The 17,866-nt window shown below is 39.1% G+C and overlaps 2 protein-coding genes across 2 annotated transcripts in view; both read left to right on the forward strand.

The window, feature by feature from the left end:
- The window catches only part of LOC140157835 (uncharacterized), a 39,784-nt gene extending 30,771 nt beyond the window's left edge, over positions 1-9,013 (forward strand). Inside the window, exons 11-18 of the mRNA XM_072181083.1 lie at positions 661-830; positions 1,635-1,796; positions 2,698-2,851; positions 3,879-3,987; positions 4,598-4,676; positions 5,166-5,379; positions 6,987-7,506; positions 8,140-9,013. Coding sequence (XP_072037184.1) covers positions 661-830; positions 1,635-1,796; positions 2,698-2,851; positions 3,879-3,987; positions 4,598-4,676; positions 5,166-5,379; positions 6,987-7,096 — 998 coding nt within the window. The 3' untranslated portion in view covers positions 7,097-7,506; positions 8,140-9,013. The remainder of the gene's footprint in view (positions 1-660; positions 831-1,634; positions 1,797-2,697; positions 2,852-3,878; positions 3,988-4,597; positions 4,677-5,165; positions 5,380-6,986; positions 7,507-8,139) is intronic.
- An 818-nt stretch (positions 9,014-9,831) lies between these two features.
- Positions 9,832-14,521, forward strand: LOC140157134 (tubulin alpha-1C chain-like). Its single transcript, XM_072180213.1, has 4 exons — positions 9,832-9,962; positions 12,374-12,599; positions 12,891-13,039; positions 13,511-14,521. The coding sequence occupies exons 1-4, from the start codon at positions 9,960-9,962 to the stop codon at positions 14,486-14,488; spliced, it is 1,356 nt and encodes a 451-aa protein (XP_072036314.1). The 5' UTR covers positions 9,832-9,959; the 3' UTR covers positions 14,489-14,521.
- Positions 14,522-17,866: the final 3,345 nt, after the last annotated feature.

Consider the following 17,866-nt stretch of genomic DNA (forward strand, 5'->3'; position numbering starts at 1 on the left):
AAGTTTATTTTCAGCTTCTATGGCGAAAATTGATCAAACCGATCGCCCGACGGTGCCCCTTCGAAGTTGGAGCTACCACAAGTCAGCTGTTGAGCACAATTTGCCATTGCAATTACACGTCCGACTGCTATGAAATTTTGGAATTCTCTCTTCGGAAAAATAGCTCGACAACAGCTTTCCCGTGACATTTTTTACTTCAAATTGTAGTATGTTAAGGATGAATATTATAATTCACCTGTCAGCCTCTATGGCTAATATTGGGTGAAGGTTTTCCCACCAGCTCACTAAATAATCTATTGTCTATGTCTACAGTACAGTGAGTGAGCTAGAGGTCAATCATCATTTGGAGCGCTGTGTGTGCACTGAATAGGAAAAACGGACAGTATTATATACTGCATAATGACGATTCAACCAATTCACAATAGCTATCCAATCTGACTGACCTTAAGTAACTAAGGGGTGAAATCAAAACTCTACCGGCGGTTGAACCGCGTTCCATTGTTTAGAACAATATAAACTGGCTCCAACCGGACAAAACCGCCTGGAACCGGCGGTCGACCGCCGGTTGAGTTTTGATTTCATTCCTAATGCTTTCATGATTCTTCAGAATGACGCAATCTAAATTTTTTACATGATTATGTATAATTAATATTCTTTCAGAACTTGTTTTTCTCTGCGACTACTGGGCAGAAATCGAGCTTCATGTGACCATCCCAGAAGAACAATGGTATCACGTTGGCAACGAGCATGCGCTATTGGTTATGAATCACAGATGTTCAGTGGATTTTATGATCACTTGGCTCATTGGAGATAGAGTTGGTATTCTGGGGGTAAGTAGACTATAGCTCTAAGCCAGGGGTTCCAAACAGTTTGTTCCGGGTTCAGGTCAACTGGTGAATCTCCGCCTCATTTGGAGTCACGGACTATAAATTGGGTCCGCGAGAGTCCTAATGTTGTGTAATTTGATCGGATTTCGAGCGTGACATAAAAAGAAGATCTTTGAAATGTGGTGCTGGAGGAGACTGCTTGAGAGATCACGAAAAGATCGTTACCACTATTGAGCATGTAGGATCGCGTATGACAGAAGAGAGACATCACACCCATGGACTGACGACATATCAGTCTATGGGCAAACTTCTATCTGTTCATCTTAAGCATATCCAACATGGCGTGTAGGGCAACGAGTCTTTCGACGAGAATGTGCTCCTTCCATGTAAGTTTTTTAAGAACAAGGTGTTTAATAGTAAACAACTCGGATATATTCAAATGCTCCGTATTTTCACAGCAGTGATAAAACCCATTTGGTTGGATGCAAACATCATTCACTGGCAACGGTTTACCTCATAAAGTAACAAGGAAATATGAATGGGTGTTTAAACAGTGTATCCACCTAGGTATGAGAACACAAAACAGCCTCACTCCACTGGGGCCGCCCACTCGACTCTGGCCCCACTCAAATGTGGTACCGATATTGACCAAAACAAATAGTTCACCAGCTTTGACTGGGGCGGTCCCAGTAGAGTGAGGCCGGTTAAAGTGTTCTCATGCCTTGAATAGCATGATTTTGCGTATCGTGATCGGATGATGCATGTACTTTGTATTTGCTTTATTTTATATTTCCCATTTCCCCGCAGAATTGCAAGTGTCTAGTCATGAATTGGTTGCGATACATCCCGCTGATAGGATGGTCCTTTGTGCTCCTCGAATTTATTTTCATCGGCAAGGATAGCACCAAAAACAGACAGAACGTTATCAAAGGCTTTGCGACGTACGGGAATTATCCATTGAACTGTGTGGTAAGTAAATCATAGGTCAGGCCACGAGGAGGAGGGCAGGGTCGTAGCCATCTTTTTGGTCGGGGGGGGGGGGGGGGGGGGCAAAATAAAATTACGGGGGCACAGACGAAAAAAAAAATTACATCATATAATACATAGACTGTCATAGAGACTGTATGTCTTCGAGCTTCCAAAAAGGGTTTGTTGGTTAAATACCACTAATTATGTATTACACGGGTTTCAATGGGAAAATGACTAATTTCGGGTGGAATTTTCTCATATTCAGAACTCTCACAGTTAAATGCCACTAATATCAGGTGAAACTATATGATTTAGATGCCAAATGATTAAAAAGTCAACATAGGTTGATCTGAGACTTTTCTTGTTTTAACGCACTGAACCGTATACACCTTCAAATGACAGTGCGCCCTCGAAGCTGAAAGTTACAATATGGTAGGGCGAATATTTACTAAAACCGAAGCCGTGCGTATGAATTTTGGTACTATTACAACAAAAATGTCATATAATGAGAGAAAATGTACCATTTTGAAGCATCAAACCCTAAAAGTACTTTTTTGGCTATATAACTTGACCAATTTCAGCGATTTTAATGCAGTCTTTTCAGAAAACAAATAGTTACTCGTCGTATTTCAATGTATCGCCCAGGCCTATTAGTGGTATTTAACCTGTTGGGACGACAATTTTTTTTTTTTTTGTATTTTACACTATTTTGGCACATGATCGTGCTGAATTTTGCCCCTTTTCTTTTCCTTTGCCCTCTTGATTTTCTCTTTAATTTTTTGTCAGAGGGGCACTTTCTCCTATAGTAAGATAATAACCTTGTGAAAAGAAGAAAATGCAATTAAAACAATATTGGTAAAACTTTATTGATAATTAATTGTGTGTTTTATCATGTTTGTAGACCTTATTATTTTGTGAAGGTACACGATTTTCCGACTATGACCATGCACAGTCCCTCATTCATGCTGAAAAACGTGGGATCGAACCTTTCAAGCACCATCTCTTACCCAGAACTAAAGGCTTCGCAATGGCTGTTGAGGGGTTGAAAGGCTCAGGTAAGTCAAACGCCGTCACATATATTTTTGTTATTCCCGATTTTTTGGGACAAAATGTGAAAGCAATAATAATAAAGATATCAGTGACTCGTTTACCAAACATGCCAAAAGGAGAATATCTCGGACAACCTATAATTAATTATGGATATTTACAGAAGCCGAGGTATAGACGAATCCATTTTCACGCATTCCTACACCTCAATGGCAGCCATAGCTGGGTCCCCTTTAGGTCTATCCCACCTAAAATGTGAAATAATATGGCCTTGGCGGGGATATTAAACTGCATTCCATCACCCGTGTTACACGTAGACAAAAGAATGAAAGTTTACAACACAATACAATTCAACATCGATTTTAAGCGGATTTAATCCACCCAATTGGGCAGTAACATCACCAGTTTGGTGCAGACTGGACCCAGTAATGGCCGACTGAATTCTAACCATCACTTGGCTCGTTGGATTCGTCTATAGGCATAATACTTCACAATTCAACAATTTTCAAAATGAACAGATGAAGCCAGTATTGGTTGTACTTTGCATGCCGAGTGTCAGTCACCATAATATGAATCAGGGAGGGAAATATAGCGTGAATCCAATAAAATCCATTCAGGTATTGAGTTGCAAGCGATTATGTAAGTGAATTTGTACAACGCCTCTTACATTTATGCGACTTCGCTGGCCTCAATAGTAACATGCTATCTGATAACATTCAAAAACATGTTTGGAAAACTTACTACAAAATATTCTAACATGATGTTATTTAAGTGTTGACGAAATATTTGTCAAAACATGTGTGCAAAAACTATTTTCGACAATTAAATTTTTTTTTAACTTTTAAAAATTTGTTGTAGTGTTTTTATACAGAACGTTTTTAAACGTTTTCATGACCTTCAAACCCGACATTTGATGTTTATATTTCAATATTAAAACGTTTTCACCAAAACCAAAACCCAAAATTGGGTAGTTGGCAAAGTTGAGTAGGTCGATATTACCGCTAAACTACGTGTTGAAACGTCTTTATGTTTTAGTTCCAGCAATGTATGACAGCTGTATAGGATACGACACAATCAATGGAGCACACCCTACTTTAGAAAATCTATTTCAAGGAAAGAAAATGGTCTTCCATGTCACAGGAAGGTAAGGTAACAGATTGATCAATAATTTGGATACTAACAACCCAACAAACGCAAAAACGTTTTACAGAAAAGGGTATAACGTTTTAGTAACATTTTGGAAACATTTTTGAAACCTTAATGGAAAACATTCTAACATAATGTTATTTTAGGTTGTCAAAATATATTGCCAAAATGTTTGCCAAAAAACATTTTGCAATAAAATTTTGACAACATTTTGATATATTGTTGCAGTGTTATTTCACAATAAACATTTTATGATCTTCATACAACCCGACATTAAATGTTATTAAAACGTTTTGACCAAAACCAAAACGTGTAATAATACGTTTATAACGTCTTAAAATATTTTTGTGTTTGCTGCGAAGATGCTCTATGTATGAAGTGTAATGGTACTCTCACTTTCAAGAATCGTGTTGCTTCAGTGTTTTTGTTTGTGGGGGTGTGTGTGTGAGGGGTGGGGGTGTGTGTGTGTGTGTGGGGGGGGGGGGCTGGTGTGGGGTGTGTGTAAACATTAAGCAGAGATATTGTCAGAAGTAATTCGGAGTACATAACAGAACACTTTCCAGCTGATTATGATGCTGTTTATGTTGTTGCTTGATTTTGTTTTTTAGACGTGTGCTGATTGATGACATACCAACTACTACAGAAAAAGAATGTGCCGAATATTGTTACGACATGTACCGAAAAAAGGTATGACGCCTAAATTTAGCATCGAAGTAACGTAATGTTACTATGTCAACGGGATCACGCGCGCACTTGAGTAATGAACCACGATCGAAACAATCACCACACGAAGTATATGGCCCTCGAAGGCATACCAAAATAGCGTGATCCGGTAACCAAGAGAATTACGTAACCACTTCGATGCTGAATAATGTCTAGGTAGTTTGAAGTCTTTAGCATAAACTTGCCAGATTTCATTCAAAGTACCACCGCTGGAACACAAATTTAAAGAACTTTATTAAGTGTTACTGATTGGGATATTGGTCTGGCATTATTATATAGAAAGAAAAGGCATCAACTGATTGGTACGAGGACCTATCATCACTTTATAAAAAAAGACCAGTATGCGATCAATAGAGTCAAACGCTTTCGAAAAGGCAAGAGTCAAATGCATATTATAATCTTATAAACCCCGGTATCTTATTCTTATTCTATTTACACTCTTATCCACTACAGGATGACGAATATGCTTATTTCGTGAAGCATAACACATTTGAAGGTTACGACAAGTCTCGAGTTCATCGGATACTTCCACGTAGAACAATGCCATTAATTATAGTCCTTTGTTGGTGTTTAGTAATTGTTACACCGTCTCTGTATATTGTGGTGCTGACTCTCTTACGAGGCTCGATGTTGCAACGGGCATTTCTTGTACTTGCTCTTTTAACAGGTAAGATCACGGGAACCGAATGTGCACTTGCTCGTATACCCAGAGGCGTAGCCAGGTTTTCGGAAGTGGGAGGGGCCCAAACTGGATAAGTACGCGGAGCAGGTGAAAATGTGCAACATTAATGATTAAATAAACCAAACTTTGGTTCAATTTTTACTGAAACAAGCGAAAAGGAAGAAGCACAGATTTTGGCCAATTTGGTAAACGTGTATTAGAGTGCTGTATTCTCCTGAGGTACACTCGGCTCGGAAACTGTCGCGCACCGATGACCAGTGATGTACCGACGGTCCAGTTTCTAGGGGGGGGGGGGCTCATTGCATTGTCCACCTCATTGGCTCATTGTCCGGCAGGCGAAGTACATGGCCCAGGAATTTGCGTTGATCGGCCCTAACTTGGATGACCAGGGTAGGGGAGTAATAATGTTGGTCAGCTTTAGATGATTTCATTTGGGATACGATCCGCATGCTTTATGTAGCAAAAGGGCTGCTTTTGCTTTCCATATTGGTGATAACCCATGACTCGCATCCATAAAGGAGCACTGTTATACAAGTTGTCTCAAACAGCACAAAATGAATGACGATTGGAATCAGAACCAGAGGGTTCCCTTTTTCAAAATTCTCCCAGGGCTTTGCGTCTCTTCAAATCGCCCATGGACACTGGGTTTAGGGCTATGTCTTTAAAGCTGTAGTGTTTCAGATATTATGAAGGTATACCAACTGCCTGAAATCATATATTTATAGGTGAAACCCCAAGTTCGGTAAAAACTGTAATTTGTCCATACATTATTTCGTGGGCAGTATGGGCCAGTATTGTAGGCTAGCTAGTATAGTATATCCGACAATATCCGACATGTTTTACTTTCTATTATCAAGAGACATTGTAGTTCCAACCAATGCACTCGTCCTTGCATTTATACCAGTCAGAGGTGTACCAGCCGGGGTAAGGGGCAAGTTTCTCCCGACTCAAAATTGACCAAAATGTATCATGTGCATCTTGAACTTCCTTCTGGCCAGGTCTCATGCCACAATATTGTCCTAATGTTGACACATTTTAGCGTTAAAATGTTTTCGCGCTAACCATGGTAGTTTGACTTCAGTGTTTAGTACTGGGTGAGCGGGACGATTGGGAAATTTGCTCCCCTTAGTGGTTTGATGGCCCTCTGACAGCATGTTTACAACATTTGCAGATACCCAAATTGAAAATACCCCAGACACTGGAATTCGCACAAACCGACCGAGTCTGTGACGTGCACGCCAATGTCTGTCTATAAAATAATGTAAGTCAGAAAAAAATTGTTCGTGTCTGACAAATAAACTCCAACACGGCCTGTGATTGGTTAGCATCATGCATGTAACTAAGGAAAGTACCGTTACGCGATGCTACGGGCCGTGGGAGTTTGATTGACAGGATCGTCAGACGCGAATCATTTTCTGATTTCACAATAGTTCTCCATTGTCATGATAGCTACTATCTTTAATAGTCTTGAGGTATTATACTGTTGGCGCCTTACCTACACAGAAAGGAAGAGTATAAGATTTTAAACACAGTTGTTGTTTTTCCTAACACACTACAGTGTGTAATCTTGTACGTTTTGTATTTTATTTCAGTTCACATCACCATGAAGGTGCTGGTATGGTTTTCGCATAGGAATCTACCACAAAAGACATCAAATATTTGTACACAAAAGACGACGCAGGAGAAGCAAGACATCCATTAAAATGCATCGTGATTCAAATAACATACCTTTATAATAGTGCGCGCATAGACTGGTCTACAGTCTATGGTGTGCGTATGTATTGCTAGGATTTTGGAGCACTTGCACATACATCGGACACAACGAGGTCCTTTGAGAATGTACCCACGTGTGCGTTAGCATGACAATCTACGCCCTGGCACGCAGTTGGTGCGGACTGAAACTTTAGCAACGTAAACAGACAGATTAGATTGGGTGCAACATGTACGTGGGCATAAACTTGTTAATGTACCGACGAAAATATTATGGACTGAAATTTTCCAAAAAATTACACGTTCATATGCTATAAACTTATGTAGCAACTAAACGTGAACATGCAGATTAGATTTGGGGGCTACGTGTACTTTGTTTCTTTACACAGTTTACGCGAAGTTGTCTATAGACCTTTTTCCCTCTATCCCACAATGCACTATTCCAGGGGGGTATGACGTAGTTCATCAACCTCATAGATCGTGTGCATCCGATGGTCTTTGCCAGGACGTTGCAATTATTTTGTATTAATATGGGCATACTGATTCCATATATGCGGATTATCGTAAAGACCGTCGATGTTACTAATTATGCAATTATTGAATACACGAGTGCTGCAGTTACGGAGCGATGCAGAACATCTGTGTAAGAGATTTTGTGTTCGTTTTATTTTCAACTCCGAAAAAAAAGTGAAACGGACGCCGGTAAAATACCACTGCGTGTCCCGTCATCAGTTTTTCACCATTAGGTCTATAAAATGTATACAAAGTTAGGTTTCAATAACGGGAAACTTTTTTGGGTGAATACACCATGTCCATAAGGCATAGAAATGTTGTTTTTTTTCCCCGAAAGGTATCAGTGATCGTGGCGCCATTATCATCATTATCGGGGATTCCTTTTTTGTGATGAAGGCACCAGTCGAAATGTCCGTATTCCAGACTGTAATGAACATAACTCTGTACTCCCCCTGGGAGATGATGTATTTTGCGACACTCATACCCCCCTGGAATAGTGCATGATGGGAAAGAGGGAAAAAGGTCTATTGTTGACCCAACTTTTGTGGATGGAGCTCTCCCTGTTTGCATGTTAAACTGCGCTCGATAGTAAGCAGATATGCTAAATATATATAATACTTAATTGCGTTACCTATTCGGACAAGGGTCGTGGCCCAGTGCTCTATAATTGTTAACCTTTTCTCAACTCTCTAGTGTGTGACAATGTACGGTATGATCTTTGCTGACGACTATGTGCGACTAACATTAGTGCCATCTTCTTTCAATACTTACTTACTTTACTGATGTTATAGCAATACAATCTAAGAGATGGCGCTCATGGCCTGGAAGTCCCCAGTTGATGGACAGAATCATACTAGCTTCTTGATTCAATTTGGCATTATTAATTATGGTATCGAAAACTCGAGTGTCATAAACATACTCTTATTTATTTGTTACAAGGTGTTCGGCACTAGCACTCAATATTGTTGCCCGATTTCACGTAATTTATCGGGAGTTGGAGCGGCCCCTCCCAGAAAAATTTCAGGGATATAATGGGGATGGCAAAGAGTAAAGTGTCCTTAAAATTACTAAAAATGGGACCCAAAATTGACAAATGGGGATGAAAATTTGGCTTTGCCTCCTCACACTAAATTCCTGGCTACGATACTACTGATTGCATAATAAGCCTTGTTGAAGAATGACGGTCACAATAGGAGGGCGATGTTTAGTTTGGGTAAAACATTTTGAGTTTGTCCCAAACTGAACATCGCCCTGCTATAATTGTGTCCGCCATTCTTCAAAAAAGGCTCATGGAGGGGAGGGAGCTATTATAGTATTTAAATATAAGGGGGGAGCGGTATGGTGAACAAGACTGGCTTTTGTCACCTTTTCGTACTGTCTTTCAATTTTGAACCATTTTGTGGAAAATAAAAGCAGTAAAAACAAAAACACGTCTTCGTCTATCTTTGTCAAGCCGAATAATCATGTTTGAATCCTAAACGATAGATCTTCAAAACCCCATTAAACTTCTCAGTGCTTACACGTGTTAAATATTCGTATTTGCTATAATATGGAAGGAATATCTCCCGTGAAGGAATTCCCGATATCACCAGATCATGGCAGATTTTTACAGAAGGTGAACAAGGCTCTCGTAGACTCAAATCGACCATCAGTCGTTATCTATACGCACGGGACATTGGGTTCAGAGCTGATGAAGAGGAGGGAGGACAGCTTATAATAGAAAAGATTACTTTGTTTTTCGGTATATTGTTTACTGCCCATGTTTGCTTGGCTATATGTATAAATAGTAGTTCCGTTGACTAGCCCAAAACGTGTGAAACCATATTTTGTGCTCATCATAGCCTAGACGGATTCGTTTCTGTGTGCTGGAGGTACGCTGCAAAAACTCGGGTGTTAAAAGTAACACCGGTAGGAGTCAATAGAAGACCGCACCCACGATTGTTATTTTTAACGCTATTTGGTGTTATTTGTGACACCTGGAAGGTATAACAATAACACCAAAAGTGTTAAAAATGTAAATGTTCAAAGTTTCTTGCTTGAGTAAATCTAAAAAATGACGAACTAAATTTATATATAATGCATAGTATTACCATTGCAATCTCTACCGTAGGATTTGCTTCAATAATTTCCAACTTTCTATTTCTGCTCAAATAAATTCCATTCCCTCAGGTCATCATATTCTTTTCTACAAATCAACTCATGCTTACAGTCGATATATACATATATTCAAAACACATTAACGCAGGCCTATTAATAGACGTTAGCACGCAAAATCTACTCCCCATCGAATTTAAGGATTAGAATTATTCAGAAACTTTCATTTAACCACAAAATCTGCCAAAATGGTAAGTAAAATTTATTTGTCTGAAGTAGCATGATTAGAGATACAGCGCAGTAGTAAAGTTCTCGTTTATGCGCGTGCGTATCCGGGATTCGCATACGTATTATTCTGAGTGACCCAGGGATATTTTTACGCAAGCGAATCTAAGGAAGTATGCATGCATTGTCATAACCATAACAAGTATTAAATGCACATAATTATATACAATATGGTGCATGTAGTTTTGTTTCGAATACTAATGCATCCCGGGTAATGCATAATCTTTCAACATTCAGTAATCTAACACTATCATTATAAAATTTGGCCCAGTATCAACAAAAAAACTATCAAGGCAGTAAGCCCGGCAGGGCTGAGGCCGGAAACTCCCATAGTGAAGACTTGCAACTAATGGACTTCCCCGGTGGAGTTTCATGTCTTTCATTCTTCAGGCCTTACCCTCTATCGGAGGCTAATTAATAGTTTAAGCTTGATCGCTTTTGTTTCTGGAGCAATATGGTTCTTTGAAACACTGCGGGGCAACCTTGAACAATATTTACGAGTGGATATTCATACATAGTGGTAGACAAAATGATTAAAGAATTTGACCTCTACACTACATTATCTGTCTCTCACCTGGAACTAAGTAGCGTCTTCAGCAGAAGGTGATGCTGTGATGATAACTTGTCTACATTCGGGATATCCTTCTGCTAGTTGAGCTAGTGAAAATGTTCCAGGTGAGAGAAAAATAGTGTAGTGTTGAGGTTAAACTCTGCAATCATTGAACAATATTGTTTTTGAGTGCATGGGTTTTTTTTACGGCTGACACCTCCCCAACCTTCACCATACCTCAGCGAGGAATTTTACTTATCAAATCGTCGGTTGCAACACATAATGGCGTACGTGAAGGACAAAATATGTCTCCGAGCAAAACATTTATGAAGGATATACTACTAATATCGGAGTCAATACTCCTCCACTGTTATCGCTCAGTTGCCCGATTCCATTTGAAATTGAAGTTTAAGGTTCAAACTATTGAACTGTATCTTTAATAATTAACAAGGAATAACTATTATAGGGTAATAGCTAGCTCTAAACCTATACGCCACTATGTGAAACGGAACATTTGGAAAATCACTCTACGCCGCTATGTGTTGCGACCGACGAAATACCATGTTTTTTATATATTATATTGTCTCAAATATAGCTTCAAAACGTTTTTGAACACATACACCATAAACTGAACAACAACAGATGGCGCTGTCACTGCACTAAAATGATTAATATTATCATTTTAAGACCAGTTGTAGAATGATTCATATGATCAATAATTGACTTTAGTCTGTATTTTAAACGTGAATAAGCATTTAACGCTATAGAATATAAAATCTAATATTTTTAAGTTACATTACATTTCATTAAGGTTATTCAAGGTTTTAACATTAAGGTGATTTTTTTTAGAAACAGTCCGTAACCCTTAAGGTTACTCTTTGCTTTCATGCCCTGCGGAGCCGTTAGTTTTAGGTTCACCAGGAGGGTGAGAGTTCATAATTATGAGCAATGCGGAACTTACGGTCACAGTTCGAGAACAGATATTATACCTCTACCGACATTTGCGGAATCCACGCAAGTGACTGTACCATAGTCTGGCTATTCAGCAAGGTGATAAATATCCCTGCATTTTATGCCTAATCAGTTACTTGGTATAACCGATTTCCTATAGAATAGTTCTTATACCAATGTTTACTGTATTATAAATGTTTTATCATATTGATCAAATGTGACAAAATGTTTATCAAATATCTTCCAGGGTTTATGGTGAAACGGATGTGCCTACTAAGAATGTCGGGAAATATACTGACCTATTTCAATTCAGGTCATAGAGATGATATACCACAACTGACCTGTGACCTTTTTTAGTCGCAATTCCCGGATAGTAATCAAATCTCCCTGGGTTCACTTGGAGTGTTTAGTCGTCGCATGGGAGTCTCTGGCCTCGAGCCTATCGGCCCTACGGCCTTGATGTTTTTTTGTTGATACTGGGGCCCAAGTAGAACCCCAATAAGAAAGCAATGAGTAACTTTAAAGGTTAGAGACAGCCCGTCACCCATTTCATACTTTTCACTTTTTACACCATAATTTCCCTCATTCTTCAGACCCTGCCATCTATCGGGGGGCTAGTTTATAGTTTAAGCGTGGTCGCCATTGTTTCGTTGTAGCCCTGCGGGGCAACCTTGATCGCTATTGCATCTTTGTAGCCCTGCGGGGTATTGCTATTGATGGCTATTGTTTTTAAGCGCTATTGCTCTGTTATGTCTATTTCTGTTCTGTCTGAAATGACGAAAATTGTTGATCTGAATCAACTTATTTTTCTTCCTGAAACCATGATATTCCGTTTAGTATTCGAACTGCGTTCCTTTTTTTCCCTTCATATTTCAGCGTGAATGTATCTCAATCCACGTTGGCCAATGCGGTGTGCAGATGGGCGATGCATGCTGGGAGTTGTACTGTCTAGAGCATGGTATCCTGCCGGATGGTCAGAAGCCTAGTAATATGCTCATTGGAGAACGTAAACAGGACTCCGTCAATGCTTTCTTCAGTGAAACCGCTGCAGGAAAACACGTACCTCGTGCTGTATTTGTTGATTTGGAGCCGACTGTAGTTGGTAAGTTACAGTTGGATATTGAAACAAGCTCTGAAAATACTTGCTACTTTATGCTTGATAGCTCTATGACTTTGAAAGGGAAAATAAATGGAAGGATTGTACAAAAAATAATGCTGACAAGAGAGGAGAGGGAAGGAAAGGAAACGGACAAGACTGGAAAGAAAGGTATAGGGAACTTTGGAAGAGAAGATGATATAAAAGCAAACATTTAAAATCTTTAAGCCTAAAATATGTTACATAATCTACGTTGGCTTCGCCAACATTTAAAATTTCATTTTATTTACGTAACAGACGAGATTCGCATGGGTACCTACCGTCAGCTCTTCCATCCCGAACAGCTCATTTCTGGCAAGGAGGATGCGGCCAATAACTATGCGCGTGGCCACTACACAGTCGGCAAGGAACACATTGATCAAGTGTGTGACAGGATCAGAAAAATGGTGAGAAATATTTTAACTCGTTGAAATGTGCACAAACTGTACAATACGCGAGTAGAGCGTATGTTTGCACAATTGCAGTCCCGCCAACGTTACCGTAAAATTCCGTACTCCAGCGGACAGAATAACCAGCAATAAATGTTTTACTATGCAGTATATACCTGCAAAGTGAATCAAGCTATAGACGTTATTATATTTGTCACCCTGACGTGGCAGTGACGCCAACGCGTTGATGCAGCTGTTTCTCGCGCGCATGTTTGCGGCGTCTCTATGTACATTGCGTGTGTACGCCAGTGCTTTGAGCGTCCGCTAGCTACTTGAAGCTGCACCCAATGAAAAGCGCACTGACGTCACTGCCACACCTGGGTTAAAATGTTATAGTTACTTGTGATTATTTCGTCACCATTATAGTCATTTAGTATAAATTATACGAAAGAAGCACGAGAATAAAGGTGCACTAATTTATCGTTTCAGGCTGATCAATGTACAGGTCTTCAAGGCTTCCTCATCTTCCACAGCTTCGGTGGCGGTACTGGTTCAGGTTTCACCTCTCTCCTGATGGAACGTCTCTCCGTAGATTACGGCAAGAAAGCGAAGCTCGAGTTTGCCGTCTACCCAGCTCCTCGAATTTCATCTGCTGTAGTTGAACCATACAACGCCGTTCTGACCACCCACACCACCCTCGAGCACTCCGACTGTGCGTTCATGCTCGACAACGAAGCCATATACGACATCTGTCGTCGTAATCTGGATATCGGGCGTCCATCCTACACCAATCTTAATCGACTTATCGCCCAGATCGTGTCTTCAATCACTGCATCTATTCGCTTCCAAGGTCAATTGAATGTCGATCTCAATGAGTTTCAGACCAACTTAGTGCCTTACCCACGTATCCATTTCCCGCTTGTGTCACATGCTCCGTTTATTTCAGTAGAGAAGGCTTTTCATGAGCAGCTTAATGTTACAGAAATCACCAACGCATGCTTCGAGCCAACTAACCAGATGGTAAATTGTGATCCTAGTAAAAGCAAGTACATGGCCTGTTGTTTGCTGTACCGTGGTGATGTCGTCCCCGCAGAAGTCAACAAAGCTATCGCTACCTTGAAGACCAAGCGTACCATTAATTTCGTGGACTGGTGTAAAACTGGCTTCAAAGTAGGTATCAACGACCAGAAACCAACTGTTATACCTTGTGGTGATCTGGCTAAGGTCGAGCGTGCGGTCTGCCTGCTGAGCAACACAACAGCCATCGCCCAAGCTTGGGCTCGTCTGAATGAAAAATTTGACATGATGTATGCGAAACGTGCTTTCGTCCATTGGTACGTAGGTGAAGGTATGGAAGAGGGCGAGTTTTCTGAAGCTCGGGAAGATTTGGATGCCCTTGAGAAGGATTATGAAGAGGTCAGTATTGACTCAACTGAAGAAGGAGACGAGGAAGAAGAATATTATTAAAACCGGACACTAGGACTCTTAACTCTTAGGCCTATATTAGGGAGTGTTCATAAATACTTTTCCTTTGCCCTCCAGATTTTATCTTTCATTTTTTGTCAGGGGAACTTTTTCTTTCATCTTTGTCAGGGGGGCCCTTTCCGAAATGGTGTGTTTTGCTATTTGATGGGCCAGTTTCCAGTTTGTGTGATCGCGAAGCGCAAAATTTTGTAATTTCACCCTATTTGGGCCCAAAACACAATGCTTTTCGATGTGCTAAAAAAGTTGCAAAGAGCAATTATTGGTTTTTTTTCTCCTACTAGGATTTTTTTGGGGATGTCCCCATGGAAAAATTAGAGGGTGAAAATGTGTACCCCAGATCTCCAAGCTAATTCCTCTGTCTATGATTGTAATGCAACATGATTTAGTGGTATATATCAGTGATAATAAATTAATAATCTGTACTGCATACTACATAAAAATTGTCAACACAAAAGAAGAACAAAGATATTGCACCTTTTTAGTGATTTAAAAAGCAGACCAGAAGGAACTGACAGAAACCTCAAAATTAAGTTTTAGATAACAAGACAATTTTAACACTTCATACTTATAATTATATCTTTAACTATTGAATGACTTATCAAAATAAATAAAGGACCTGATAAAATACCCTTATCTGGAATGAACTTTTGTTCTGGTTTCACTGGAACATTTTCGCGCGTTACGCGTGAAAAAATTTCAGGCTATTTTACATTAATGTTGCTAAAGTTTTACACCCCCCTCTATGTGCCCCAAAACTTTTTAACCCCCCCCCCTGTTCATACACCCAAAACTTTTTTTAACCCCCCTATTCAGAACTCCTAAAATTTGATGCCCCCCCTACATATTTTCCAGCCCCCCCTACCAAAGTATTTATGAACACTCCCTTACTAAAATGAGCACAAGCCGATAGTGTTTCACCGTGCAAAGAAACGAGATAGTGAAGTTATTTTTGGAAGGCTACATATTAAAAGCCCAACTAATAAATCAATCATTCAATCGATCGATCGCGTACCAATCAAATTGAAACATTCCTTGTTTTTAATTTTTGTGAAATGTAATATTAATATCTTTAGGGAAATTTAGAAATACTACAATCAAAATAGAAACACTAGAAACACCGGCGAGAGAATTTTCGAAATTAAACAATCTTTCGTTACGATGACACCTTGTTTCTTATAATTTGATCTTTTATTGAGTAAAAAATATTTTGAATTTGGAATACCATTTTAATTGTATTTTCTTTTTAATGCTTAAAAGTACTAAAAATTACCTTTAAATTTTCTCTTTATTAAAATCAATATATTGCGAAAAATTAGCTGACATTTATTAAGCAAGCTTTTACGCAACAAAATGGATCAAAAACAGTTTTATACAGAGGATACAAAGGGGAAAAATTTATATTTCTGAAATAATATGTTTTCATACATTTAGCTAATCTTTAGAACTTGATAGGTAACATGCCAAAAACATTCCCTATACGAAGTCAATATGATTTTGAATGATAGAAAGTTGCTACTCCCATCACCCCTGTGCAATATATTCCACACAGTTGCTTCGAGTCACAACCACCTGACTAGAGCAGGGTCACAAGGTAATCTGGTCATCCCACTTAGTAAGAGCGAGTCGGCTAAGCGAAAATTTACATCCAGAGGCGTGGTCTCTTTTAATTCATTGCCAACCCAGGTTAAAGTACCATTACCTCATACACTAGGCCGTTTCAAAGCGATGTGCAATTAAATTATTCAGGTTGTTGCATGATGGTCGGCTGCAGTGCGGACTCTGTCTGCGTGCTGTCTTAGAAGCCTGCCGACATTGCTGCACTGCAGCCGACCAGCACAGATGTGCTTCCTTGGTGTGTTCATATATGATGTTATTTGTTAAATCCATGCTATGTAATTTTTTTGTATGTATTTCATTTGTATTTTGATGTATTTTGTTTGACCCCTGGGCCAGACTGGAAATCAGTGTGGACCACTGAGTTTGTTCCCCAGGCAAAATAAGATCTAATAAAATAAAATAAAATAAAATAAGTCAAAAACACATTGTTTTTCTCATATTCTGTATTATTTTTAAACAAATTGGTAAAAAAAATCGTCGTCCAGAAAATCAAAACGTCGCTAAATCACACATATCGACTGCTCAGTGCCAAAAATGTAAAGCTGCCCCGTGAACATTAGGCAATTTACACACAGTATATTGTACTCATCTACACCTGACAGCTACACATGGCAGCTATACCCACTCCTTGATTTGTATGTCGTTCATTACAACAGATTCAGGTACATCTGTTGAAAGTATTCGCCACTTGCACGGTTCCGCCATTATGCACTATGTGCGGGAGAGCCTCGAACTGGCAGCATACATGAATGGGAATTGAACCAGTCATATAACATTCTGTGTAAGGTTACGTAATTCTTCCTTTCATGTATGCTGCCAGTTCGAGGCTCTCCCCGCATATAGTGCATAATGGCGGAACCGTGCAAGTGGCGAATTGTATCAAACTTCACAGTGAAAATAAGAATCTTCCGTTATATCAAATTATATCGTTTCATATTATATCAAATAATATATTATGCATATTATATTAAATTATATCAATTATACTATGTCATATTATATCGAATTATATCAAAATTATATCAAATTAAACCCTATATATTTACTCTTTGTTTTAAATCAAGCATTATTAGTTCACGCGACAGCAAGCTAGCCACTGGATTAAAAAATATAATTCTGTAAATTTTATAAAATACAGGCGCTTTGTTTGTTGCCACGTGTCTATAATTATCGGAAAGGCGAAGATGTTGTGCAAATATGTATTTTTTTAAACTTAAGTTTATGTGGAAATATTAGTAAAATGATTAGTAATGAAAATAAAACGTGTAAAGTTTATTTGAATTCTTTGAAAGTAATAATCTATCTTTAGTAATCATCAGTATCTCATTGGGGAATGGGCCCCAAAGTAATATTCTTTGCCCCGGGTTTCCTCTTCCCGTCAGAACCAATAAGAATCACCAACAATCCCACGATTTTGCGCAGAAGATGCCAAATGTTTTGAAAAAGTGTCATATTTTTGCCTCTCCATATTTCACTTCCTCCTTATTTGCTCCCTGGAAAGAAATATCTTGTGTCACCACTGATAATCCCTACACTCCTCAATAGACCTTTTCACAGGGAATACAAAAGATTGGGAAGTGTTACTCTACATGTATATAAAGGGTACATAACACAAAATGGATTTCCATAGCAGACGCCCCCCATCGCCAAAGGCCCAACAATTCTTTTTCTACATTCCCATTCAAAATCCGCCCCTAGTCCAAAAATTTCCAATTTTTGAAAAAAAAGTCCACTTCCTCAAAA

The sequence above is a fragment of the Amphiura filiformis genome, chromosome 7, assembly GCF_039555335.1.
Source record: "Amphiura filiformis chromosome 7, Afil_fr2py, whole genome shotgun sequence".
Taxonomy (NCBI): Eukaryota; Metazoa; Echinodermata; class Ophiuroidea; order Amphilepidida; family Amphiuridae; genus Amphiura; species Amphiura filiformis.